The sequence below is a fragment of the Anomaloglossus baeobatrachus genome, chromosome 2 (genome assembly GCF_048569485.1).
Source record: "Anomaloglossus baeobatrachus isolate aAnoBae1 chromosome 2, aAnoBae1.hap1, whole genome shotgun sequence".
NCBI lineage: Eukaryota > Metazoa > Chordata > Amphibia > Anura > Aromobatidae > Anomaloglossus > Anomaloglossus baeobatrachus.
Window position 1 is genome coordinate 719854142 of NC_134354.1, and position 25900 is coordinate 719880041.

Genomic DNA, 25900 nt, shown 5'->3' on the forward strand with positions numbered 1-25900 from the left:
CTCAACAAGCATGTTCAGGTGCGGCATTTTCGCATGGAGTCTCTGCGATCAGTCATTGCCTCAATGACCCAAGGAGATTTCCTAGTATCCATCGACATCAGAGATGCCTATCTGCATGTGCCAATTGCAGTTTCACACCAGCGTTGGCTACGTTTTGCAATCGGAGAGGAACATTTCCAATTCGTGGCTCTCCCCTTCGGGTTAGCCACGGCCCCTCGAGTATTCACCAAGGTCATGGCAGCAGTGGTTGCGGTTCTGCACCTCCAGGGGTTGGCAGTGATTCCTTACCTGGACGACCTTCTAGTCAAGGCTTCATCCAGTGCAGACTGTCAGCGGAGTGTCTCGCTCACTCTCGCCACTCTAGTTCAATTCGGGTGGCTTGTCAATCTGCCCAAGTCCACTCTGACTCCGACCCAGAAACTCACATACCTAGGGATGCAATTCGAGACTCTGCCGGCACTTGTGAAGCTGCCCTTAGTCAAACAGCAGTCCCTCCATCTGGCGGTGCGCTCTTTGCTGAGGCCCCGCCGTCATTCCATCAGGCACCTAATGCAGGTGCTGGGTCAGATGGTGGCGTCAATGGAAGCGGTTCCCTTTGCCCAGTTCCATCTGCGTCCTCTGCAGCTGGACATTCTCCGCTGTTGGGACAAGCGGACTTCCTCCTTGCACAGGTTAGTGGCTCTGTCGCCACAGACCAGGGGCTCTCTTCAGTGGTGGCTTCAGCCCCTCTCTCTGTCCTAGGGACGCTCCTTTCTGGCCCCGTCCTGAGTGATCCTCACCACGGATGCCAGTCTATCCGGCTGGGGAGCAGTATATCTCCGCCACAGGGCACTTGGACTCCGTCCGAATCAGCCCTCTCGATCAATGTGCTGGAAATCAGAGCTGTGCTTCTAGCTCTCTTAGCCTTTCACCACATGTTGGCGGGCAAGCACATTCGAGTCCAGTCAGACAACGCGACAGCGGTTGCCTACATCAATCACCAGGGCGGGACACGCAGCCGCCTGGCAATGTTGGAGGTTCAACGCATCCGTCAATGGGCGGAGGACTCCAAGTCCACCATATCCGCAGTCCACATCCCAGGCGTAGAAAACTGGGAGGCAGATTATCTCAGCCATCAAACCGTGGACAGCGGCGAGTGGGCTCTGCATCCGGCAGTGTTTCGGTCAATCTGCCGCAAGTGGGGCACTCCGGAAGTGGATCTAATGGCATCCCGGCACAACAACAAGGTTCCGGTTTACGTGGCTCGCTCCCACGATCCTCAGGCCTTTGCAGCGGACGCTCTGGTTCAAGACTGGTCCCAGTTTCGTCTGTCCTACGTGTTTCCCCCTCTAGCTCTCTTGCCCAGAGTCCTGCGCAAGATCAGAATGGAGGGCCGTCGGGTCATCCTCATTGCTCCAGACTGGCCCAGGCGAGCTTGGTACCCAGACCTGCTCCATCTGTCCGTAGAGGTGCCGTGGCATCTCCCGGACCGCCCAGACCTTCTCTCACAAGGTTCGTTTTTCCGCCAGAATTCTGCGGCTCTCAGATTGACGGCGTGGCTCTTGAGTTCTGGATCTTGACGACTTCTGGCATTCCTCCTGAAGTCATCTCCACTATGACTCGGGCTCGGAAGTCTTCCTCAGCCAAAATTTATCACAGGACCTGGAGAATTTTCCTGTCCTGGTGTCGCTCTTCCGGCCATGCTCCTTGGCCTTTTTCCTTGCCGACCATCCTGTCCTTTCTACAGTCCGGTCTGCAGCTAGGACTATCCCTCAATTCCCTCAAGGGACAGGTCTCGGCTCTGTCAGTGTTGTTCCAGCGGCGTATCGCCCGGCGGGCTCAGGTGCGCACCTTTATGCAGGGCGCATCTCACATCATTACGCCTTACCGGCGGCCTTTGGATCCCTGGGACCTCAATCTGGTCCTCACGGCTTTGCAGAAACCCCCCTTTGAGCCTCTTAGGGAGGTTTCTTTGTTTCGTCTTTCACAGAAAGTGGTCTTTCTAGTGGCCATAACTTCCCTCAGGAGAGTCTCTGATTTAGCTGCGTTCTCTTCGGAGTCACCTTTTTTGGTTTTTCATCAAGACAAGGTGGTTCTCCGTCCAACTCCGGACTTTCTCCCTAAGGTGGTATCTCCTTTCCACCTTAATCAGGACATTTCCTTGCCTTCCTTTTGTCCAGCTCCTGTTCATCGCTTTGAAAAAGCGTTGCATACTCTGGATCTGGTGCGGGCGCTCCGGATCTATGTGTCACGCACCGCTGTTCTTAGGCGGTGCACCTCTCTTTTTGTGCTGACCACAGGTCGGCGTAAGGGCCTCTCGGCTTCTAAACCGACCCTAGCTCGTTGGATTAGGTCGGCCATTTCTGATGCCTACCAGTGTTCTCAGGTGCCTCCCCCGCCGGGGATCAAGGCACACTCGACCAGAGCTGTCGATGCCTCTTGGGCTTTCAGGCACCAGGCTACGTACGGCTCAGCAGGTCTGTCAGGCTGCCACTTGGTCTAGTCTGCATACCTTTTCGAAGCACTACCAAGTGCATGCTCATGCTTCGGTAGATGCGAGCTTGGGCAGACGCATCCTTCAGGCGGCTGTCGCCCATTTGTGAAGTTAGGTTTCGCCTACTTCTTAGTTTTCTGTTTATTCCCACCCATGGACTGCTTTGAGACGTCCCATGGTCTGGGTCTCCCATAGGAACGATGAAGAAAAGAAGGGAATTTTGTTTACTTACCGTAAATTCCTTTTCTTCTAGCTCCTATTGGGAGACCCAGACAATTGGGTGTATAGCTTCTGCCTCCGGAGGCCACACAAAGTATTACACTTTAAAAAGTGTAACCCCTTCCCTCTGCCTATACACCCTCCCATGGATCACGGGCTCCTCAGTTTTGGTGAAAAAGCAGGAAGGAGAAGACTTATGAATTGGTCTAGGGTAAATTCAATCCGAAGGATGTTCGGAGAACTGAACCATGAACCAAAAGAACAATTCAACATGAACAACATGTGTACACAAAAGAACAACCAGCCCGAAGGGAACAGGGGCGGGTGCTGGGTCTCCCAATAGGAGCTAGAAGAAAAGGAATTTACGGTAAGTAAACAAAATTCCCTTCTTCTTTGTCGCTCCATTGGGAGACCCAGACAATTGGGACGTCCAAAAGCAGTCCCTGGGTGGGTAAAAGAATACCTCAATAAAAAAGAGCCGAAACGGCCCTCCTCTTACAGGTGGGCAACCGCCGCCTGAAGGACTCGCCTACCTAGACTGGCGTCTGCCGAAGCATAGGTATCCACTTGATAGTGTTTCGTGAAAGTGTGCAGACTAGACCACGTCGCTGCCTGACACACCTGCTGAGCCGTAGCCCGGTGCCGCAATGCCCAGGACGCACCCACGGCTCTGGTAGAATGGGCTTTCAGCCCTGAAGGAAGCGGAAGCCCAGAAGAGCGGTAGGCTTCGAGAATCGGTTCCTTAATCCACCGAGCCAAGGTTGACTTGGAAGCCTGCGAACCCTTACGCTGGCCAGCGACAAGGACAAAGAGCACATCTGAACGACGCAGGGGCGCCGTGCGAGACACCTAGAGCCGGAGTGCTCTCACCAGATCCAAAGAGTGCAAATCCTTTTCACATTGGTGAATTGGATTAGGGCAAAATGAAGGCAAGGAGATATCCTGATTGAGATGAAAAGGAGATACCACCTTAGGGAGAAATTCCGGAACCGGACGCAGAACCACCTTATCCTGGTGGAACACCAGGAAGGGGGCTTTGCATGATAGCGCTGCAAGCTCAGACACTCTCCGGAGTGATGTAACTGCCACTAGAAAGACCACCTTTTTGCGAAAGACGTGATAAAGAGACATCCCGCAGCGGCTCGAAAGGTGGTTTCTGAAGAGCCGTTACCACCCTGTTAAGATCCCAGGGTTCCAGCGGACGCTTGTAAGGCGGGACTATGTGGCAAACTCCCTGCAGGAACGTGCGGACCTGCGGAAGCCTGGCTAGACGCTTTTGAAAAAATACGGAGAGCGCCGATACTTGGCCCTTGAGAGAGCCGAGTGACAAACCCTTGTCCATTCCGGATTGGAGGAATGAAAGAAAAGTGGGTAAGGCAAACGGCCATGGAGAGAAACCGTTATCAGAGCACCAGGATAAGAAGATTTGCCAAGACCTGTAATAGATCTTGGCGGACGTTGGCTTCCTGGCCTGTCTCATGGTGGCAATGACATCCTGAGATAACCCTGAAGACGCTAGGAGCCAGGACTCAATGGCCACACAGTCAGTCAGGTTGAGGGCCACAGAATTCAGATGGAAAAATGGCCCTTGTGACAGCAAGTCTGGGCGGTCTGGAAGCGCCCACGGCTGACCCACCGTGAGATGCCACAGATCCGGGTACCATGACCGCCTCGGCCAGTCTGGAGCGACGAGAATGGCGCGACGGCAGTCGGACCTGATCTTGCGTAACACTCTGGGCAACAGTGCCAGAGGAGGAAACACATAAGGCAGTCGGAACTGCGACCAGTCCTGAACTAACGCGTCCGGCGCCAGAGCTCTGTGATCCTGAGACCGTGCCATGAATGCCGGGACTTTGTTGTTGTGCCGTGACGCCATGAGATCGACGTCCGGCGTTCCCCAGCGGCGACAGATCTCTCGAAACACTTCTGGGTGCAGAGACCATTCCCCTGCATCCATGCCCTGACGACTGAGAAAATCTGCTTCCCAGTTTTCTACGCCCGGGATGTGAACTGCGGAGATGGTGGAGGCTGTGGCTTCCACCCACTGCAGAATCCGCCGGACTTCCTGGAAGGCTTGACGACTGAGAGTGCCGCCTTGGTGGTTGATGTATGCGACGGCAGTGGCGTTGTCCGACTGGATACGGATCTGCCTGCCCTCCAGCCACCGCTGAAAAGCCAATAGGGCTAGATACACTGCCCTTATTTCCAGAACATTGATCTGAAGGGAAGACTCTATCGGAGTCTAGGTTCCCTGAGCCCTGTGGTGGAGAAAAACCGCTCCCCACCCTGACAGGCTCACGTCCGTGGTGACCACAGCCCAGGTTGGGGGTAGGAAGGATTTTCCCTGCGATAGAGAATTGGAAAGGAGCCACCACTGAAGTGACGTCTTAGTTGCAAGGGAAAGAGAGACGTTCCTGTCGAGGGAAGCCGACCTCCTGTCCCATTTGCGGAGAATGTCCCATTGGAGCTGCCGTAGATGGAATTGCGCGAACGGCACTGCCTCCATCGCTGCCACCATCTTCCCCAGGAAGTGCATGAGGCGCCTTAAGGGGTGTGACTGACTCCGAAGAAGTGATTGCACCCCTGCCTGCAGAGAAAGCTGTTTGTCCCGCGGTAGCTTGACTACCGCTGACTGTGTATGAAACTCCATCCCGAGGTAAGTCAGTGATTGGGTCGGTGTCAACTTGGATTTCGGGAAGTTGATGATCCTCCCGAACTGCTGGAGAGTCGTCAGAGCGACTGTAAGGCTGTGTTGACACGCCACCCGAGAAGGGGCCCTGACTAGGAGATCATCTAGGTAGGGAATCACCGAGTGGCCCTGAGAGTGTAGGACCGCCACGACGGATGCCATGACTTTGGTGAAAACCCGTGGGGCTGTCGCCAGGCCGAAAGGCAATGCCACGAACTGAAGGTGTTCGTCCCTGATGGCGAAACGCAAGAAGCGTTGATGTTCGGGTGCGATCGGCACGTGGAGATAAGCATCTTTGATGTCGATCGATGCTAGGAAGTCTCCTTGTGACATCGAGGCGATGACCGAGCGGAGAGATTCCATCCGAAACCGTCTGGTTCTCACGTGTCTGTTGAGCAGTTTGAGGTCCAGAACGGGACGGAATGATCCGTCCTTTTTTGGCACCACGAACAAGTTGGAGTAAAAGCCGCGACCACGTTCCTGAAGGGGAACGGGGGGTCACAACTCCTTCTGTCTTCAGAGCGTCCACCGCCTGAAAAAGTGCGTCGGCCTGAGCGGGGGGCGGAGAGGTTCTGAAGAAACGAGCCGCAGGACGGGAGCTGAACTCTATCCTCTAACTGTGAGACAGAATGTCTCTCACCCATCGGTCTTGAACATGTGGCCACCAGGCGTCGCCAAAGCGGGAGAGCCTGCCACCGACCGAGGATGCGGTTAGGGGATGCCGAGAGTCATGAGGAGGCCGCCTTGGAGGCAGTGCCTCCTGCGGCCTTTTGGGGGCGTGACTTGGACCGCCACGCATAAGAGTTCATCTCGCCTTTCTCCTGCCTGCTGGACGAAGAGGATTGGGGCTTGGCGGAGGGACGAAAGGACCGAAACATCGATTGTATTTTCCGTTGTTGAGGTCTCTTAGGTTTGGAGTGGGGTAAGGAGGAGTCCTTTCCCTTGGATTCCTTAATAATCTCATCCAATCGTTCGCCAAACAAGCGTTCGCCAGAAAACGGCAAACCGGTTAAGAACCTCTTGGAGGCCGAGTCTGCCTTCCATTCGCGCAGCCACATGGCCCTGCGGACTGCCAGAGAGTTAGCGGATGCCACAGCTGTACGGCTAGCCGAGTCTAGGACTGCGTTCATGGTGTAGGAAGAAAAAGCTGACGCTTGAGAAGTCAAAGACGCAACTTGCGGAGCAGAATTACGTGTGACAGCATTAATCTCAGCCAGACAAGCTGAGATAGCTTGGAGTGCCCACACGGCTGCAAAGGCCGGGGCAAAAGACGCTCCCGTGGCCTCATAGATGGACTTCACCAGGAGCTCTATCTGCCTGTCAGTGGCATCCTTTAGCGATGAGCCATCTGCCACAGATCTAGCCGCCAATCTAGAGACTGGAGGATCCACCTTGGGACATTGAGCCCACCCCCTAACGACTTCAGCGGGGAAGGGGTAACGCGTGTCAGTGAGGCGCTTAGTAAAGCGCTTGTCCGGGACCGCTCTGGGCATCCGGACAGCGTCTCTGAAGACAGAGTGATCGAAGAACGCACTACGTGTACGTTTGGGGAACCGAAACTGGTGTTTCCCCTGCTGAGACGCCGACTCCTCCACAGTAGGAGGCGGGGGAGAGAGATCCAACACCTGGTTGATGGACGAGATAAGATCATTCACTAATGCGTCCCCCTCAGGTGTATCAAGGTTAAGGGCGACGTCAGGGTCAGAACCCTGAGCTGCGACGTCCGCCTCGTCCTCCAGAGAGTCCTCAAGCTGGGAACCCGAGCAGCATGAAACAGTCGGGGAAGATTCCCAGCGAGCCCGCTTAGCCTGTCTAGGACTGTGGTCCTGGCAGGAGTCCTCCGCGTGGGACCTAGGGCCAAACCTGGGAGCGCGCTGCGGCTCGGACCGAGAGGGGCCTGGAGGTGACGATCCAACAGGGGCCGGGGCCTGTGTAAGGACTGGTCTGGACTGCAAAGCTTCTAGCATCTTGGCAGACCATTTGTCCATAGACTGAGCCATGGATTGTGAAAGTGACTCAGAGTTTCTCAGCAAAAGAGGAGAACTCTGTCCCTGCCGCCTGGACAGGGGGAGCAGGGGGGTCTACATGAGCCGAGGGGTCCACTAGTGACCGAGGCTCCGGCTGAGCAAGTGAAACAGGGGTCGAGCATTGCTCACAGTGAGGGTAGGTGGAACCCGCAGGTAACATAGCCCCACAAGAGGTACAGGCCGCAAAAAACCCCTGTGCCTTAACAGCTTTGCTCCTAGTGGACGACATGCTGTTGTCTCCTAGGAGAATGATCACTGAGGGTATATGGGCAAAAACAGGGTATACAGCCCGACCGAACAGAAATATATATATAAATACGTATCTATTCCGGCACCCTAGGGGGGACCAGCACCGGGTGACCGGTGTGGCTTACCGACCGCTAACAAGCGGAGTGTGTGCCTCCAGATTCCCAGCCTTAGGTCTCCCGGAGCTGCAGAGCTGTTCCTGAGAATCCTCCACCGGCAGAATGCCCAAAAAATGGCTGCCGGAGATCTCAGGGGAGGAGTGGAGCCGTGGGCGGCGCCAGGAAAGTGCGGGAATCTGGGGTCCCCACAGTGATCAGTGAGGGGGGAGGAAACATGCAGGATGCTCCAGCCCTCACATCCGACGTCAGGTCGGCAGTCCCGCCCTTACCCCTGACAGACAGGCCCGGGGGCGGGATTTTTTGCGACTAGGCCGCGATGAAGCCAGGGACTAAATTTGAGACCGCGCCCGACAAGCAGGCACGGTCGGCGCGGAAGTCCGCCGGTCTTCTCAATTCAGCAGCTGCCGCAGCGTCCGGGATGAAGGTGCGCTCCTGCACAGTCCCCAATGGGGACACAGAGTACCTTAGAGTTGCAAGGCCCGGTCCCTGAGGTTGAATAGACTCCGGTCCGGCAGATTCCCACAGGGGCTGCGGAGGGAGCACGGTCCCAGCAAATGGATGACCGTTCAGGATCCCACTTCTCCCAGAGCCGCTAAGGGATGGTGAAGGAGACGGCATGAGGCTCCGGCCTTTGTACCCGCAATGGGTACCTCAATCTTAACAACACCGCCGACGTAGTGGGGTGAGAAGGGAACATGCCGGGGGCCCCGTGGGGGCCCTCTTTTCTTCCAACCGACATAACTAATATGAGAATGCATGAGTGGATGTGTGCCTCCTTCCACACAAAGCATAAAACTGAGGAGCCCGTGATCCACGGGAGGGTGTATAGGCAGAGGGGAGGGGTTACACTTTTTAAAGTGTAATACTTTGTGTGGCCTCCGGAGGCAGAAGCTATACACCCAATTGTCTGGGTCTCCCAATAGGAGCGACAAAGAAAGAGAATTTTGTTTACTTACCGTAAATTCTTTTTCTTATAGTTCCGTAATGGGAGACCCAGCACCCTCCCTGTTGCCTGTTGGCAGTTTTCTTGTTCCGCGTGTTATCACCGGCTGTTGTTGTAGACAGAGGCTCCGGTTGTTCCGGTTCTTGCTCTATCTCTACTTGTGGGTGGCTATTCTCCTTCAGCTTTTGCACTAAACTGGCTATATTTGGTTATCCAGGGGGTGTATATGCTCAGAGGGAGGAGCTACACTTTTTAGTGTAGTACTTTGTGTGTCCTCCGGAGGCAGAAGCTATACACCCATGGTCTGGGTCTCCCATTACGGAACTATAAGAAAAAGAATTTACGGTAAGTAAACAAAATTCTCTTTTTATGGCCAGGTCTGTGTTTTGATACCTGTTAAACAATTGTTATGCAGCTCTGTCAGGGTTAAGGTACCGTCACACTAAGCGATGCTCCAGCGATCCCACCAGCAACCTGACCTGGCAGGGATCGCTGGAGTATCGCTACACGGGTTGCTGGTGAGCTGTCACACAGGCAGATCTCACCAGCAACCAGTGACCAGCCCCCAGCGACGCGTGGAAGCATGCTGCGCTTGGTAACTAAGGTAAATATTGGGTAACCAACCCGATATTTACCTTAGTTACCAGCGCACACCGCTTAGCGCTGGCTCCCTGCACACCTAGCCACAGTACACATCGGGTTAATTACCCGATGTGTACTCTGCTACGTGTGCAGGCAGCCGGATTCTGCGGACGCTGGTAACCACGGTAAACATCGGGTAACCAAGAAACCTTTACCTTGGTTACCCGATATTTACCTTAGTTACCAGCGTCCGCCGCTCTCACGCTGCCAGTGCCGGCTCCCTGTTCCCTGCACTCCTAGCCACAGTACACATCGGGTTAATTACCCGATGTGTACTGTGGCTACGTGTGCAGGGAGCCGGCACTGGCAGTGTGAGAGCGGCGGACGCTGGTAACGAAGGTAAATATCGGGTAACCAAGGTAAAGGTTTCTTGGTTACCCGATGTTTACCGTGGTTACCAGCGTCCACAGAAGCCGGCTCCTGCTGCCTGCACATTTAGTTGTTGCTCTGTCGCTGTCACACACAGTGATGTGTGCTTCACAGCGGGAGAGCAACAACTAAAAAGAAGGGAATTTTGTTTACTTACCGTAAATTCCTTTTCTTCTAGCTCTAATTGGGAGACCCAGACAATTGGGTGTATAGGCTATGCCTCCGGAGGCCGCACAAAGTATTACACTCAAAAGTGTTAAGCCCCTCCCCTTCTGCCTATACACCCCCCGTGCTCCCACGGGCTCCTCAGTTTTGGTGCAAAAGCAAGAAGGAGGAAAAGATTATAAACTGGTGTAAAGTAGATTCAATCCGAAGGAATATCGGAGAACTGAAACCAAACAACATGAACAACATGTGTACACAAAAAAACAGGGGCGGGTGCTGGGTCTCCCAATTAGAGCTAGAAGAAAAGGAATTTACGGTAAGTAAACAAAATTCCCTTCTTCTTTGTCGCTCTATTGGGAGACCCAGACAATTGGGATGTCCAAAAGCAATCCCTGGGTGGGTAAAATAATACCTCGTAATAGAGCCGTAAAACGGCCTCTTCCTACAGGTGGGCAACCGCCGCCTGAAGGACTCGTCTACCTAGGCTGGCATCCGCCGAAGCATAGGTATGCACCTGATAGTGTTTCGTGAAAGTGTGCAGGCTCGACCAGGTAGCCGCCTGACACACCTGCTGACCCGTAGCCTGGTGCCTCAAAGCCCAGGACGCGCCCCCGGCTCTGGTAGAATGGGCCTAGAGCCCTGAGGGAACCGGCAGCCCGGTAAGCTTCGAGAATTGGTTCCTTGATCCACTGGGCCAGGGTTGATTTGGAAGCCTGTGACCCTTTACGCTGGCCAGCGACAAGGACAAAGAGTGCATCCGAGCGGCGCAGGGGCGCCGTACGAGAAATGTAGAGCCTGAGTGCTCTCACCAGATCTAACCAGTGCAAATCCTTTTCACATTGGTGAACTGGATGATGACAAAAAGAGGGTAAGGAGATATCCTGATTGAGATGAAAGGGGGTTACCACCCTTGGGAGAAATTCCAGAACCGGACGCAGAACCACCTTGTCCTGGTGAACACCAGGAAAGGGGCTTTGCACGACAACATTGCTAGCTCAGACACTCTCCGAAGTGAAGTGACTGCTACTAGGAAAATCACTTTCTGCGAAAGGCGTGAGAAAGAAATATCCCTTATTGGATCGAATGGTGGTTTCTGAAGAACCATCAGCACCCCGTTCAGATCCCAGGGTTCTAACGGCCGCTTGTAAGGATGAACGATGTGACAACCCCCTGCAGGAACGTGCATACCTGTGGAAGTCTGGCTAGGCGCTACTGGAAAAAACACAGAGAGCGCTGAGACTTGTCCCTTAAGGGAGCCGAGCGACAAACCCTTTTCCAGTCCAGATTGAAGGAAGGACAGAAAAATGGGCAAGGCAAAAGGCCAGGGAGAAAAACCCTGAGCAGAGCACCACGACAGGAAATTTTTCCACGTCCTGTGGTAGATCTTGGCGGACGTTGGTTTCCTAACCTGTCTCATAGTGGCAATGACCTCTTGAGATAATCCTGAAGACGCTAGATCTAGGACTCAATGGCCACAGTGTCAGGTTGAGGGCCGCAGAATTCAAATGGAAAAACGGCCCTTGAGACAGCAAGTCTGGTCGGACTGGTAGTGCCCACGTTTGGCCTACCGTGAGATGCCACAGATCCGGGTACCACGACCTCCTCGGCCAGTCTGGAGTGACGAGGATGGCGCGGCGGCAGTCGGCCCTGATCGTGCGTAACACTCTGGGCAACAGTGCCAGCGGAGGAAACACATAAGGGAGTTGAAACTGCGACCAATTCCGAACTAAGGCGTCTGCCGCCATAGCTCTGTGATCGTGAGAGCGTGCCATGAATGCCATGACCTTGTTGTTGTGCCGGGACGCCATTAGGTCGACGTCCGGCCTCCCTCAGCGGCAACAGATCTCCTGAAACACGCCCGGGTGAAGAGACCATTCCCCTGCGTCCATGCCCTGGCGACTGAGAAAGTCTGCTTCCCAGTTTTCGACGCCCGGGATGTGAACTGCGGAGATGGTGGAGGCCGTGGCTTCCACCCACATCAAAATCCGCCGGACTTCCTGGAAGGCTTGCCGACTGCGTGTTCCGCCTTGGTGGTTGATGTAAGCCACCACTGTGGAGTTGTCCGACTGAATTCGGATCTGCTTGCCTTCCAGCCACTGCTGGAACACTTTTTAGGGCAAGATACACTGCCCTGATCTTCAGAACATTGATCTGAAGCGAGGACTCTTGCTGAGTCCACGTACCCTGAGCCCTGTGGTGGAGAAAGACTGCTCCCCACCCTGACAGACTCGCGTCCGTCGTGACCACCTCCCAGGATGGGGGTAGGAAGGATTTCCCATGCGATAATGAAGTGGGAAGAAAGCCACCCCCTAAGGGAAGCTTTGGTTGCCTGAGAGAGGGAGACGTTCCTGTCGAGGGACGTCTGTTTCCTGTCCTATTTGCGTAGGATGTCCCAATGAAGAGGACGCAGGTGAAACTGCGCGAAAGGAACTGCCTCCATTGCTGCCACCATCTTCCCCAGGAAGTGCATGAGGCCCTTCAAGGGGTGTGCTTGGCCTTGAAGGAGAGATTGCACCCCTTTCTGTAGTGAACGCTTGTTGATCAGCGGAAGCTTCACTATCGCCGATAGGGTATGAAACTCCATGCCAAGATATGTCAGCGATTGGGCTGGTGTCAGATTTGACTTTGGAAAATTGATGATCCACCCGAAACTCTGGAGAGCCCCCAGAGAAGCGTCGGGGCTGTGTTGGCATGCCTCTTGAGAGGGTGCCTTGATCAGCAGATCGTCCAAGTAAGGGATCACCGAGTGACCCTGAGAGTGGAGGACCGCAACTACTGTAGCCCTGACCTTGGTGAAAACCCGTGGGGCTGTAGCCAGGCCGAACTGCAGTGCCACGAACTGCAGGTGTTCGTCTCCTATGGTGAAGCGCAAGAAGCGTTGGTGCTCTGGAGCCACCGGTACGTGGAGAAAAGCATCTTTGATATCGATCGATGCAAGGAAATCTTCTGGGGACATTGAGTCGATGACGGAGCGGAGGGTTTCCATCCGGAACCGTCTGGTCTATACGTGTTTGTTGAGCAGTTACGGGTCCAGGACAGGACGGAAAGACCCGTCCTTCTTTGTAACCACAAACAGGTTGGAGAAAAACCCGTGACCCTGTTGCTGAAGAGGAACAGGGACCACCACTCCTTCTGCCCTCAGGGTGCCCAGCGCCTGCAGAAGAGCCTCGGCTCGCTCGGGAGGCGGGGATAACCTGAAGAATCGAGTCGGGGGACGAGAGGCGAACTCTAACTTGTAACCGTGAGACAGAATGTCTCTCGCCCAACGGTCTTTTACCCTTGGCAGCCAGGAGTCGCAAAGGCGGGAAAGCCTGCCACCAACCGAGGATGCGGATTGAGGAGACCGAAAGCCATCAAGAAGCCGCTTTGGTAGCGGCACCTCCGGTGGTCTTTTTGACTTAGACCGCCATGAATCGGAGAGCCCTTGATCTATTCAGAGGCCTTTTGGACGAGGAGAATTGGGACCTGCCCGCGCCCCGAAAGAACCGAAACCTCGACTGCCCCATCCTCTGTTGGGGTATGTTCGGTTTGGGCTGGGGTAAAGATGTATCCTTTCCCTTGTATTGTTTGATGATTTCATCCAAACGTTCGCCAAACAGTCGGTCGCCAGAAATTGGAAAACTGGTTAAACGCTTTTTTGGAAGCAGAATCTGCCTTCCAGTTCCGTAGCCACAAGGCCCTGCAGAGTACCACCGAATTGGCGGAAGCAACCGCCATACGGCTCGCAGAGTCCAGGACAGCATTAATAGCGTAAGACGCAAATGCCGACGTCTGTGTGGCTGCGTCAATTTGCGCTTGACCTGCTGAGATAGCTTGTAGCACCCATACGGCTGCAAATGCTGGTGTAAAAGAAGCGCTGATAGCTTCATAGATGGATTTCAACCAGAGCTCCATCTGCCTGTGAGTGGCATCTTTGATTGATAGACGCTATAAGATCGTTCACTATGGCGTCCCCGTCAGGCGTATCAAGATTGAGAGCGGCCTCAGGATCAGAATCCTGATCAGCTGTCTCCGCTTCATCATCCAGGGATTCCCCCCGCTGAGACCCTGACCAATATGAAGATGTCGAGGGAATTTCCCAGCGAGCTCGCTTAGACGGTCAGGGGCTGGGGTCTGTATCAGAGACCTCACTCTGGGATCTATGAGACACCCCGGGGAGACCTCTGGTCCAACTGAGGTGGGCCAGGGAGCAATGATTCAACAGTGCCCCTGTGCTGAGATACCGGTCTGGATTGCTCAGTGGATCCTGCCGGCAGAGGGGTCGTACATGCGGCGCAGGCAGCATAGTAAGCCTGTGGTTTGGCGCTCCTGCCTTTTATGGGCGCCATGCTGTTGACTTCCCTGAGCAACACAATATATATACAGAATCAACTGTGCACCATACAGTGTAAAGCATATCTTATAAACATATGATTTAAAATTACACTCCTGCACAAATGTGGCTAGCACCACAGATGCTGCATACCCCCCGCATAAAGCGGTTGTGAGGCCACCAGGGTCCCTGCCTGGGTCTGTCAGAATTTGTCCCCCTCTGCAGCATTCAAGGAGCTGACAGGAATGGCTGCCGGCTTCTGAGGAGAGGACAGTGAGGGGGGTGGAGTATGCAAAGCATGCTCCAGCCCTCAGTGCTGCTCATCCTGTGCAGCGTCCCGCCCTTCCCCTGCTTGTCAGGGCTGTGGGCGGGAGGAAGAAAGACTAGGCCGCAAAAGCCGGGGACTCGAGTAATAAACGCGGCCGCCGTAAAAGCGCGGCCGCGCGGAAGTCCCCGGCGCACTACAAGTCCCAGCCGCGCCTCAGTGTCAAAACATGGCGGCGGCGGTCAGCGCGGTAGTCTCCCTACATAAACACACTCAGCGATGCTGAGTGTGTAATGGCACGGCTGCCGGCGTCCTGAGAGAGGAGGAAGCCGTGGGCGTGACCCTTAGAAAGTGCGGGAACTGGTGCCTCACAGTGCAGTGAGGGGAGTGGAGTATGCAAAGCATGCTCCAGCCCTCACTGCAGCTCGTCTGTAAAGCGTCCCGCCCTTCCCCTGCCTGTCAGGGCTGTGGGCGGGAGGAGGAAACACTAGGCCGTACAAGCCGGGGACTCAAGTAATAAGCGCGGCTGCCATAAAAGCGCGGCCGCGCGGAAGTCCCCGGCGCACTACAAGTCCCAGCCGCGCCTCAGTGTTAAAAACATGGCGGCGGCGGTAGTACGGTAGTCCCCCTACATAAACACACTCAGCGACGCTGAGTGTGTAATGGCACATTAACCCGGTCAGCGCCGCGGTCCCCGGTGCACTAGCACACCCAGCAATGCTGGAGTGTTGCTGTGCGCGGTCCCCACAGGGATACAGAGTACCTTCAAGTAGCAGGGCCATGTCCCTGAACGATACTCGGCTCCTATCCAGCAGAGTCTTAGGAGCTGTGGATGGAGCACGGTCTCAGTGCCTGGAGACCGGTAAGATCCCACTTCACCCAGAGCCCTGAGGGGGATGGGGAAGGAAAACAGCATGTGGGCTCCAGCCTCCGTACCCGCAATGGATACCTCAACCTTACAACACCACCGACAAGAGTGGGGTGAGAAGGGAGCATGCTGGGGGCCCTATATGGGCCCACTTTTCTTCCATCCGACATGGTCAGCAGCTGCTGCTGACCAATCTGTGGAGCTGTGCTGTGCGTGTCTGACCTCCTTCGCACAAAGCAAAAAACTGAGGAGCCCGTGGGAGCACGGGGGGTGTATAGGCAGAAGGGGAGGGGCTTAACACTTTTGAGTGTAATACTTTGTGCGGCCTCCGGAGGCATAGCCTATACACCCAATTGTCTGGGTCTCCCAATAGAGCGACAAAGAAATGGTCCATGACATTCAGCAACAACTAGTGGCCTCACAGCAGGGGCCAGGTTGTTGCTGGATGTCACACACAGCGACATCACAAAAGTCGTGCCTCAGCAGCGATGTTGCTAGCGATGTTGCTTAGTGAGACGTGGCCTTTATTGTCTCAGTCTGTTTACCCAGGCCAGGGTGGCAATTCTGCTCCTTATTACTTTTAGTGGGAGTGTATTGCTATGCTGAACCTGGGAGGACTATTATGACCCACAGTGATGTGTTATGGAGGTTGGGGGTTGATCCAACAATTCTATATGGTACTTTTGAAAGTCATTCTATATTAGAATCCCCCTTCTACTAATCCCTGTGGGACGAATTATTTATACGGTATTGCTGAGTCCGAGAGCCCTATTATGACCCACAGTGATTTATATTTAAGGTCGGGGGTTGTTCCAACAACTTTATCTAAACACTCTGAACATTATTCTATATTAGAAATCCCCTGCTACCAATCCCTGTGGGACTAATTGCGTTTCATAGGTCTGTGATTTAGGCACTTGGCCACATACTAATATTTTGATCATCATAAGACCTATGTTAACAGATCTTTGTAATTACTGCTAACCGCCTTTATCATAGGCTGTTTGTGTCTCCACCCACCCCTCCCCAGGTTGGAGGGTTGTATTTGCAGTCTCTTTTGCCCTACTATGCCTATTTGTATGTTTTTATTGATTAATAAAGCTATTTTTTTTAAAAAGGATTTATTAGCATCATGAGTATTCCTTTGGGGATACAAGTGGTTTGATTGTCTAGCATATACAGTACAGACCAAAAGTTTGGACTCACCTTTTCATTCAAAGAGTTTTCTTTATTTTCAGGACTCTGAAAATTGTAGATTCACATTGAAGGCATCAAAACTATGAATTAACACATGTGGAATGAAATACTTAAAGTGTGAAACAACTGAAAATATGTCTTATATTCTAGGTTCTTCAAAGTAGCCACCTTTTGCTTTGATTACTGCTTTGCACACTCTTGGCATTCTCTTGATGAGCTTCAAGAGGTAGTCACCGGAAATGGTCTTCCAACAGTCTTGAAGGAGTTCCCAGAGATGCTTAGCACTTGTTGGCCCTTTTGCCTTCACTCTGCGGTCCAGCTCACCCAAAACGCTCTCGTTTGGGTTCAGGTCTGGTGACTGTGGAGACTAGGTCATCTGGCATAGCACCCCATTACTCTCCTTCTTAGTCAAATAGCCCTTACACAGCCCGGAGGTGTGTTTGGGGTCATTGTCCTGTTGAAAAATAAATGATGGTCCAACTAAACGCAAACCGGATGGAATAGCACGCCGCTGCAAGATGCTGTGGTAGCCATGCTGGTTCAGTATGCCTTCAATTTTGAATAAATCCTCAAGTGTCACCAACAAAGCACCCCCACACCTCCTCCTCCATGCTTCACGGTGGAAACCAGCCATGTAGAGTCCATCCGTTCACCTTTTGTACAAAGACACGGTGGTTGGATCCAAAGATCTCAAATTTGGACTCATCAGACCAAAGCACTGATTTCCACTGGTCTAATGTCCATTCCTTGTGTTCTTTAGCCCAAACAAGTCACTTCTGCTTGTTAGCAGTGGTTTCCTAGCAGCTATTTTACCATGAAGGCCTGCTGCACAAAGTCTCCTCTTAACAGTTGTTCTAGAGATGAGAAGGTGTGTCCAAACTTTTGGTCTGTACTGTATACCCGCCATGTGTGCCACTTTTTATAGTGCCAAGAAACAAAAAAAGTGAACTTACTGAGCCTCGGCTTCCAGGGCCAACATGAGAGCGCGGGTCCAGACTGCAGCGTGTAAAGGATGATCTTTCTTGTGGGTTGTGAGTTTGCAGGATGTTAATTAGTTTCTTCTCAGTTTCTTTACAAAATTCTGGAACAGACTGAGCATAAAAGGGAAATTTGGTAACATTTGTAGTTTTCTAATTGTTTGAAATTATTTTCAATTATCAAGTCCTTTAAAAATGTATTACTACATTATCGCTGTGTATGAGAAAAATGTCCTGAATTGCTTGCAATAATACAAAATGTACCTATTGCCTAATCTATGGCGTATGAGGACAGGCCAGCTTTTAGAGCTTTGGATTTTCACAGGGATGTTACTTCTCCCATGGAAAAGGAAGTTTGGATCCAGTCCAGTGGGCGGCACGGTGGCTCAGTGGTTAGCACTGTTGCTTTGCAGCTCTGGGAACAAATTCCAGCAATGACAACGTCTGCAAGGAGTTTGTATATTCTTCCAGTGTTTGCGTGGGTTTCCTCCCACACTGCAAAGACATACTGATAGGGAAATTACAATGTGAGCCCCAATGGGCTAATAATGTATGTAAAGCGCTGTGGAATATGATGATGAATATAAACAGAAAGAAGGGAATTTTGTTTACTTACCGTAAATTCCTTTTCTTCTAGCTCCAATTGGGAGACCCAGACAATTGGGTGTATAGGCTATGCCTCCGGAGGCCACACAAAGTATTACACTAAAAGTGTTAAGCCCCTCCCCTTCTGCCTATACACCCCCCGTGCTCCCACGGGCTCCTCAGTTTTGGTGCAAAAGCAAGAAGGAGGAAAAAAAAATTATAAACTGGTTTAAAGTAACTTCAATCCGAAGGAATATCGGAGAACTGAAACCATTCAACATGAACAACATGTGTACACAAAAAAACAGGGGCGGGCGCTGGGTCTCCCAATTGGAGCTAGAAGAAAAGGAATTTACGGTAAGTAAACAAAATTCCCTTCTTCTTTGTCGCTCCATTGGGAGACCCAGACAATTGGGACGTCCAAAAGCAGTCCCTGGGTGGGTAAAATTTTTACCTCGTAAGAGAGCCGTAAAACGGCCTCTTCCTACAGGTGGGCAACCGCCGCCTGAAGGACTCGCCTACCTAGGCTGGCATCCGCCGAAGCATAGGTATGCACCTGATAGTGTTTCGTGAAAGTGTGCAGGCTCGACCAGGTAGCCGCCTGACACACCTGCTGAGCCGTAGCCTGGTGCCTCAAAGCCCAGGACGCGCCCACGGCTCTGGTAGAATGGGCCTTCAGCCCTGAGGGAACCGGAAGCCCAGCCGAACGGTAGGCTTCGAGAATTGGCTCCTTGATCCACCGAGCCAAGGTTGATTTGGAAGCCTGTGACCCTTTACGCTGGCCAGCGACAAGGACAAAGAGTGCATCCGAGCGGCGCAGGGGCGCCGTACGAGAAATGTAGAGTCTGAGTGCTCTCACCAGATCTAACAAGTGCAAATCCTTTTCACATTGGTGAACTGGATGAGGACAAAAAGAAGGTAAGGAGATATCCTGATTGAGATGAAAGGGGGATACCACCTTAGGGAGAAATTCCGGAACCGGACGCAGAACCACCTTGTCCTGGTGAAAAACCAGGAAAGGGGCTTTGCATGACAGCGCTGCTAGCTCAGACACTCTCCGAAGTGAAGTGACTGCTACTAGAAAAACCACTTTCTGCGAAAGGCGTGAGAGAGAAATATCTCTCATTGGCTCGAATGGTGGTTTCTGAAGAACCAGCAGTACCCTGTTCAAATCCCAGGGTTCTAACGGCCGCTTGTAAGGAGGAACGATGTGACAAACCCCCTGCAGGAACGTGCGTACCTGTGGAAGTCTGGCTAGGCGCTTCTGGAAAAACACAGAGAGCGCTGAGACTTGTCCCTTAAGGGAGCCGAGCGACAAACCCTTTTCCAGTCCAGATTGAAGGAAGGACAGAAAAGTGGGCAAGGCAAAAGGCCAGGGAGAAAAACCCTGAGCAGAGCACCACGACAGGAAAATTTTCCACGTCCTGTGGTAGATCTTGGCGGACGTTGGTTTCCTAGCCTGTCTCATAGTGGCAATGACGTCTTGAGATAACCCTGAAGACGCTAGGATCCAGGACTCAATGGCCACACAGTCAGGTTGAGGGCCGCAGAATTCAGATGGAAAAACGGCCCTTGAGATAGCAAGTCTGGTCGGTCTGGTAGTGCCCACGGTTGGCCGACCGTGAGATGCCACAGATCCGGGTACCACGACCGCCTCGGCCAGTCTGGAGCGACGAGGATGACGCGGCGGCAGTCGGCCCTGATCTTGCGTAACACTCTGGGCAACAGTGCCAGCGGAGGAAACACATAAGGGAGCTGAAACTGCGACCAATCCTGAACTAAGGCGTCTGCCGCCAGAGCTCTGGGATCTTGAGACCGTGCCATGAACGTTGGTACCTTGTTGTTGTGCCGGGACGCCATGAGGTCGACGTCCGGCACCCCCCAGCGGCAACAGATCTCCTGAAACACGTCCGGGTGAAGGGACCATTCCCCTGTGTCCATGCCCTGGCGACTGAGATAATCTGCTTCCCAGTTTTCCACGCCTGGAATGTGAACTGCAGAGATGGTGGAGGCCGTGGCTTCCACCCACATCAAAATCCGCCGGACTTCCTGGAAGGCTTGCCGACTGCATGTGCCGCCTTGGTGGTTGATGTATGCCACCGCTGTGGAATTGTCCGACTGAATTCTGATCTGCTTGCCTTCCAGCCACTGCTGGAACGCTTTCAGGGCAAGATACACTGCCCGTATTTCCAGAACATTGATCTGAAGCGAGGACTCTTGCTGGGTCCACGTACCCTGAGCCCTGTGGTGGAGAAAAACCGCTCCCCACCCTGACAGACTCGCGTCCGTCGTGACCACCTCCCAGGATGGGGGTAGGAAGGATTTCCCCTTCGATAATGAAGTGGGAAGAAGCCACCACCGAAGGGAAGCTTTGGTCGCCTGAGAGAGGGAGACGTTCCTGTCGAGGGACGTCGGCTTCCTGTCCCATTTGCGTAGGATGTCCCATTGAAGAGGATGCAGGTGAAACTGCGCGAAAGGAACTGCCTCCATTGCTGCCACCATCTTCCCCAGGAAGTGCATGAGGCGCCTCAAGGGGTGTGACTGGCCTTGAAGGAGAGATTGTACCCCTGTCTGTAGTGACCGCTGCTTGATCAGCGGAAGCTTCACTATCGCTGAGAGGGTATGAAACTCCATGCCAAGGTATGTGAGCGATTGGGCCGGTGTCAGATTTGACTTTGGAAAATTGATGATCCACCCGAAACTCTGGAGAGTCTCAAGGGTAGCGTCGAGGCTGTGTTGGCATGCCTCTTGTGAGGGTGCCTTGATCAGGAGATCGTCCAAGTAAGGGATCACCGAGTGACCCTGAGAGTGGAGGACTGCTACTACAGTAGCCATAACCTTGGTGAAAACCCGTGGGGCTGTTGCCAGGCCGAACGGCAGTGCCACGAACTGCAGGTGTTCGTTTTCTATGGCGAAGCGCAAGAAGCGCTGGTGCTCTGGAGCAATCGGTACGTGGAGATAAGCATCTTTGATATCGATCGATGCAAGGAAATCTCCTTGGGACATTGAGGCGATGACGGAGCGGAGGGATTCCATCCGGAACCGCCTGGTCGTTACGTGTTTGTTGAGAAGTTTCAGGTCCAGGACAGGACGGAAAGACCCGTCCTTCTTTGGGACCACAAACAAGTTGGAGTAAAAACCGTGGCCCTGTTGCTGAAGAGGAACAGGGACCACCACTCCTTCTGCCTTCAGAGTGCCCAGCGCCTGCAGAAGAGCCTCGGCTCGCTCGGGAGGCGGGGATGACCTGAAGAATCGAGTCGGGGGAAGAGAGGTGAACTCTATCTTGTAACCGTGAGACAGAATGTCTCTCACCCAACGGTCTTTTACCCGTGGCAGCCAGGCGTCGCAAAAGCGGGAGAGCCTGCCACCGACCGAAGATGCGGAGTGAGGAGGCCGAAAGTCATGAGGAAGCCGCTTTGGTAGCGGCACCTCCGGTGGCCTTTTTAGGACGTGACTTAGACCGCCATGCGTCAGAGTTCCTTTGATCTTTCTGAGGCCTTTTGGACGAGGAGAATTGGGACCTGCCCGCGCCCCGAAAGGACCGAAACCTCGACTGCCCCTTCCTCTGTTGGGGTATGTTCGGTTTGGGCTGGGGTAAGGATGTATCCTTTCCCTTGGATTGTTTGATGATTTCATCCAAACGCTCGCCAAACAATCGGTCGCCAGAAATTGGCAAACTGGTTAAGCGCTTTTTGGAAACAGAATCTGCCTTCCATTCCCGTAGCCACAAGGCCCTGCGGAGTACCACCGAATTGGCGGCTGCAACCGCCGTACGGCTCGCAGAGTCCAGGACAGCATTAATAGCGTAAGACGCAAATGCCGACGTCTGAGTGGTTATGGACGCCACCTGTGGCGCGGACGTGCGTGTGGCTGCGTCAATTTGCGCTTGACCTGCTGAGATAGCTTGTAGCACCCATACGGCTGCGAACGCTGGGGCAAAAGAAGCGCCGATAGCTTCATAGATGGATTTCAACCAGAGTTCCATCTGCCTGTCAGTGGCATCTTTGAGTGAAGCCCCATCTTCCACTGCAAGTATGGATCTAGCTGCCAGTCTGGAGATTGGAGGATCCACTTTGGGACACTGAGCCCAACTTTTGACCACGTCAGGGGGAAAAGGATAACGTGTATCCTTAAGGCGCTTAGAAAAACGCTTATCTGGACAAGCATGGTGATTCTGGACTGCCTCTCTGAAATCAGAGTGGTCCAGAAACATACTCGGTGTACGCTTGGGAAACCTGAAACGGAATTTCTCCTGCTGAGAAGCTGACTCCTCCACCGGAGGAGCTGAGGGAGAAATATCCAACATACGATTGATGGACGCAATAAGGTCGTTCACTATGGCGTCCCCGTCCGGAGTATCAAGATTGAGAGCGGCCTCAGGATCAGAATCCTGATCAGCTGTCTCCGCATCATCAACCAGAGATTCCCCCCTCTGAGACCCTGCACAATATGATGATGTCGAGGGAAAATCTAAGCGAGCTCGCTTAGTCGGTCTGGGGCTGGGGTCTGTGTCAGAACCCTCAGCCTGGGATCCATGAGATACCCCGGGAGGACATTGTTGGTCCAGCTGAGGTGGGCCAGGGAACAAAGATTCAACAGAGTCCCTGTGCTGAGATACCGGCCTGGACTGCAAGGCTTCTAGTATCTTAGCCATAGTCTCAGAGAGTTTTGCAAACTCCGTCCCCGGCACCTGAACAGTGTTAGCAGGTGGCTCCCCCTGGGCCCCTCTTAGCACACAATGCACACAATGAGGGTCAGTGGAACCTGCCGGTAGCGGGGTCGTACATGCGGCGCAGGCAACATAATAAGCCTGTGTTTTGGCACCCCTGCCTTTCGTGGGCGCCATGCTATTATCTTCCCTGAGTAACACAATAGGGTATATAGCCAGAAATCAACTGTGCACCATACAGTGTAAAACATATATACCATAAACATATAATGTTACACTACTGCACAATGGGGCTAGCACCACAGGTGCTGCTTACCACCCGCCTAAAGCGGTTGTGAGGCCACCAGAGTCCCTGCCTGGGTCTCCCAGACTTTGTCCCCCTCTGCAGCGTCCGAGGAGCTGACAGGAATGGCTGCCGGCGTCCTGAGGAGAGGAGGGAGCCGTGGGCGTGACCCAGAAAGAGCGGGAACTGGTGCCCGCACTGTGCACAGTGAGAGGGGTGGAGTATGCAAAGCATGCTCCAGCCCTCAGTGCTGCTCGTTCTGTGCAGCGTCCCGCCCTTCCCCTGCCTGTCAGGGCTGTGGGCGGGAGGAAAGGAAACTAGGCCGCAAAAAGCCGGAGACTCTAGTAATAAACGCGGCCGCCGTAAAAGCGCGGCCGGCGTGAAAGTCCCCGGCGCACTACAAGTCCCAGCCGCGCCGCAGTGTTTCCATGGCCGCGGCGGTCAGTGCGGCAGTCCCTATACATAAACACACTCAGCAACGCTGAGTGTGTAATGGCACATATTAACCCGGTCAGCGCCGTGGTCCCCGGTGCACTAGCACACCCAGCAAAGCTGGAGTGTTGCTGTGCGCTGTCCCCACAGGGATACAGAGTACCTCCAAGTAGCAGGGCCATGTCCCTGAACGATACCCGGCTCCTATCCAGCAGGCTCCACAGGAGTTGTGGATGAAGCACGGTCTCAGTGCCTGGAGACCGATAGGATCCCACTTCACCCAGAGCCCTGAGGGGGATGGGGAAGGAAAACAGCATGTGGGCTCCAGCCTCCGTACCCGCAATGGATACCTCAACAAGAGTGGGGTGAGAAGGGAGCATGCTGGGGGCTCTATATGGGCCCACTTTTCTTCCATCCGACATGGTCAGCAGCTGCTGCTGACCAATCTGTGGAGCTGTGCGTGCGTGTCTGACCTCCTTCGCACAAAGCAAAAAACTGAGGAGCCCGTGGGAGCACGGGGGGTGTATAGGCAGAAGGGGAGGGGCTTAACACTTTTAAGTGTAATACTTTGTGCGGCCTCCGGAGGCATAGCCTATACACCCAATTGTCTGGGTCTCCCAATGGAGCGACAAAGAAAAATGCATACTAACCAGGTATGGATTTATTAATCGAAAGAATAATGTTCCTATATGACCTATACAAATAGAGACGCTATTTCACACCTGATCAAACTGCGATAGCAAATGTTTTTTTGAAAGTACGAATACCTTCTTCATGTAGGTGCTTTGCAGACAGATGGTAGGTGATAGAGGATTATGTGCCTGGTACACATCATGCAGGGTCCATATGGATATTTTAGGCTACTGTAGTTGGCATGTGCTTGCTCTATATACATCAGAAGACTGTATGCAATATAAGCCTGCTTTACACGAGACGACCGATTGTGCGATAGCACGATCGATCGTACCCGCCCCCGTCGTTTTTGCGTCACGGGCAATTAGTTGCCCGTGGCGCACAAACTCGTTTAATCCCCGTCACACGCACTTACCTTGCGGACGACCTCGCTGTGGGCGACGAACGTCCACTTCCTGGAGTGGGAGGGACGTTCGGCGTCACAGCGACGTCACACGGCAGTCGGCCAATAGAAGCGGAGGGGCGGAGATGAGCGGGATGTAAACATCCCGCCCACCTCCTTCCTTCCATTAAGCTGTCGGGTGCCGCGGGAGGCAGGTAAGCTGCTGTTCATCGTTCCCGGGGTGTCACACGGAGCAACGTGATGCCACGGAAACGATGAACAACCGCCGCCATTTTAATTAAACAATGTTATGAAACCTAGCGACGAGTACACGACTCACTATTTGTGAGCGATACTGTGTCGCTAGGAGGTGTTACACGAGACGACGTCGTGTACGATGCCGGATGTGCGTCACGAAAACCATGACCCCGACGACGCATCGCACGATCAGTCGTCTCGTGTAAAGCCCGCATTAGGCTACGTGCAGATTTTTGTTTTATAGCAGTTTTTGCACCAGAAACTGAGCGGAAACCCCGCAAATCTACCTGCTCCTCAAAAACTCGGGAGTTTCCTACTCAGTTTCTGCCATGCCGTTAAGTACTGTATTTACCGTGCTTGCAGATATACCAACAGAGCAGATACTATGTCTGCAGGTGGGAAATATGTATGTGTAATAGAAAAAGAGAATTTTGTTTACTTACCGTAAATTCTTTTTCTTATAGTTCCGTATTGGGAGACCCAGACCATGGGTGTTTAGCTTCTGCCTCCGCAGGACACACAAAGTACTACACTTAAAAGTGTAGCTCCTCCCTCTGAGCTTATACACCCCCTGGTGAGCCAGTCCCAGCCAGTTTAGTGCAAAAGCTGAAGGAGAATAGCCACCCACAAGTAAAACAGAGCAAGAGCCGGAACAACCGGAGACTCTGTCCACGACAACAGCCGGTGATAACACACGGAACAAGAAAAGTGCCAACGGGCAACAAGGAGGGAGCTGGGTCTCCCAATACGGAACTATAAGAAAAAGAATTTACGGTAAGTAAACAAAATTCTCTTATCGTTCCTTTGGGAGACCCAGACCATGGGACGTTCCAAAGCAGTCCCTGGGTGGGAAATAAACAGAAAAACTAAGAAGTAGGCAGAACCTAACTTCACAAGTGGGCGACAGCCGCCTGAAGGATGCGTCTGCCCATGCTCGCATCTGCCGAAGCATGAGCATGCACTTGGTAGTGCTTCGAGAAGGTATGCAGGCTAGTCCAAGTGGCAGCCTGACAGACTTGTTGAGCCGTAGCCTGGTGCCTAAAAGCCCAAGAGGCACCGACAGCTCTGGTCGAGTGTGCTTTGATCCCCGGCGGGGGAGGCACCTGAGTACTCTGGTAGGCGTCCGAAATGGTCGATCTAATCCAAC

At 53.3% G+C, this 25900-nt stretch overlaps 1 protein-coding gene across 1 annotated transcript in view; it reads right to left on the reverse strand.

The window, feature by feature from the left end:
* BRCA2 (BRCA2 DNA repair associated) overlaps nt 1-25900 on the reverse strand; it is a 213149-nt gene that overhangs the window by 5185 nt on the left and 182064 nt on the right. Inside the window, exon 25 of the mRNA XM_075337343.1 lies at nt 17488-17625. Within this exon, the coding sequence (XP_075193458.1) occupies nt 17488-17625 (138 nt within the window). The remainder of the gene's footprint in view (nt 1-17487; nt 17626-25900) is intronic.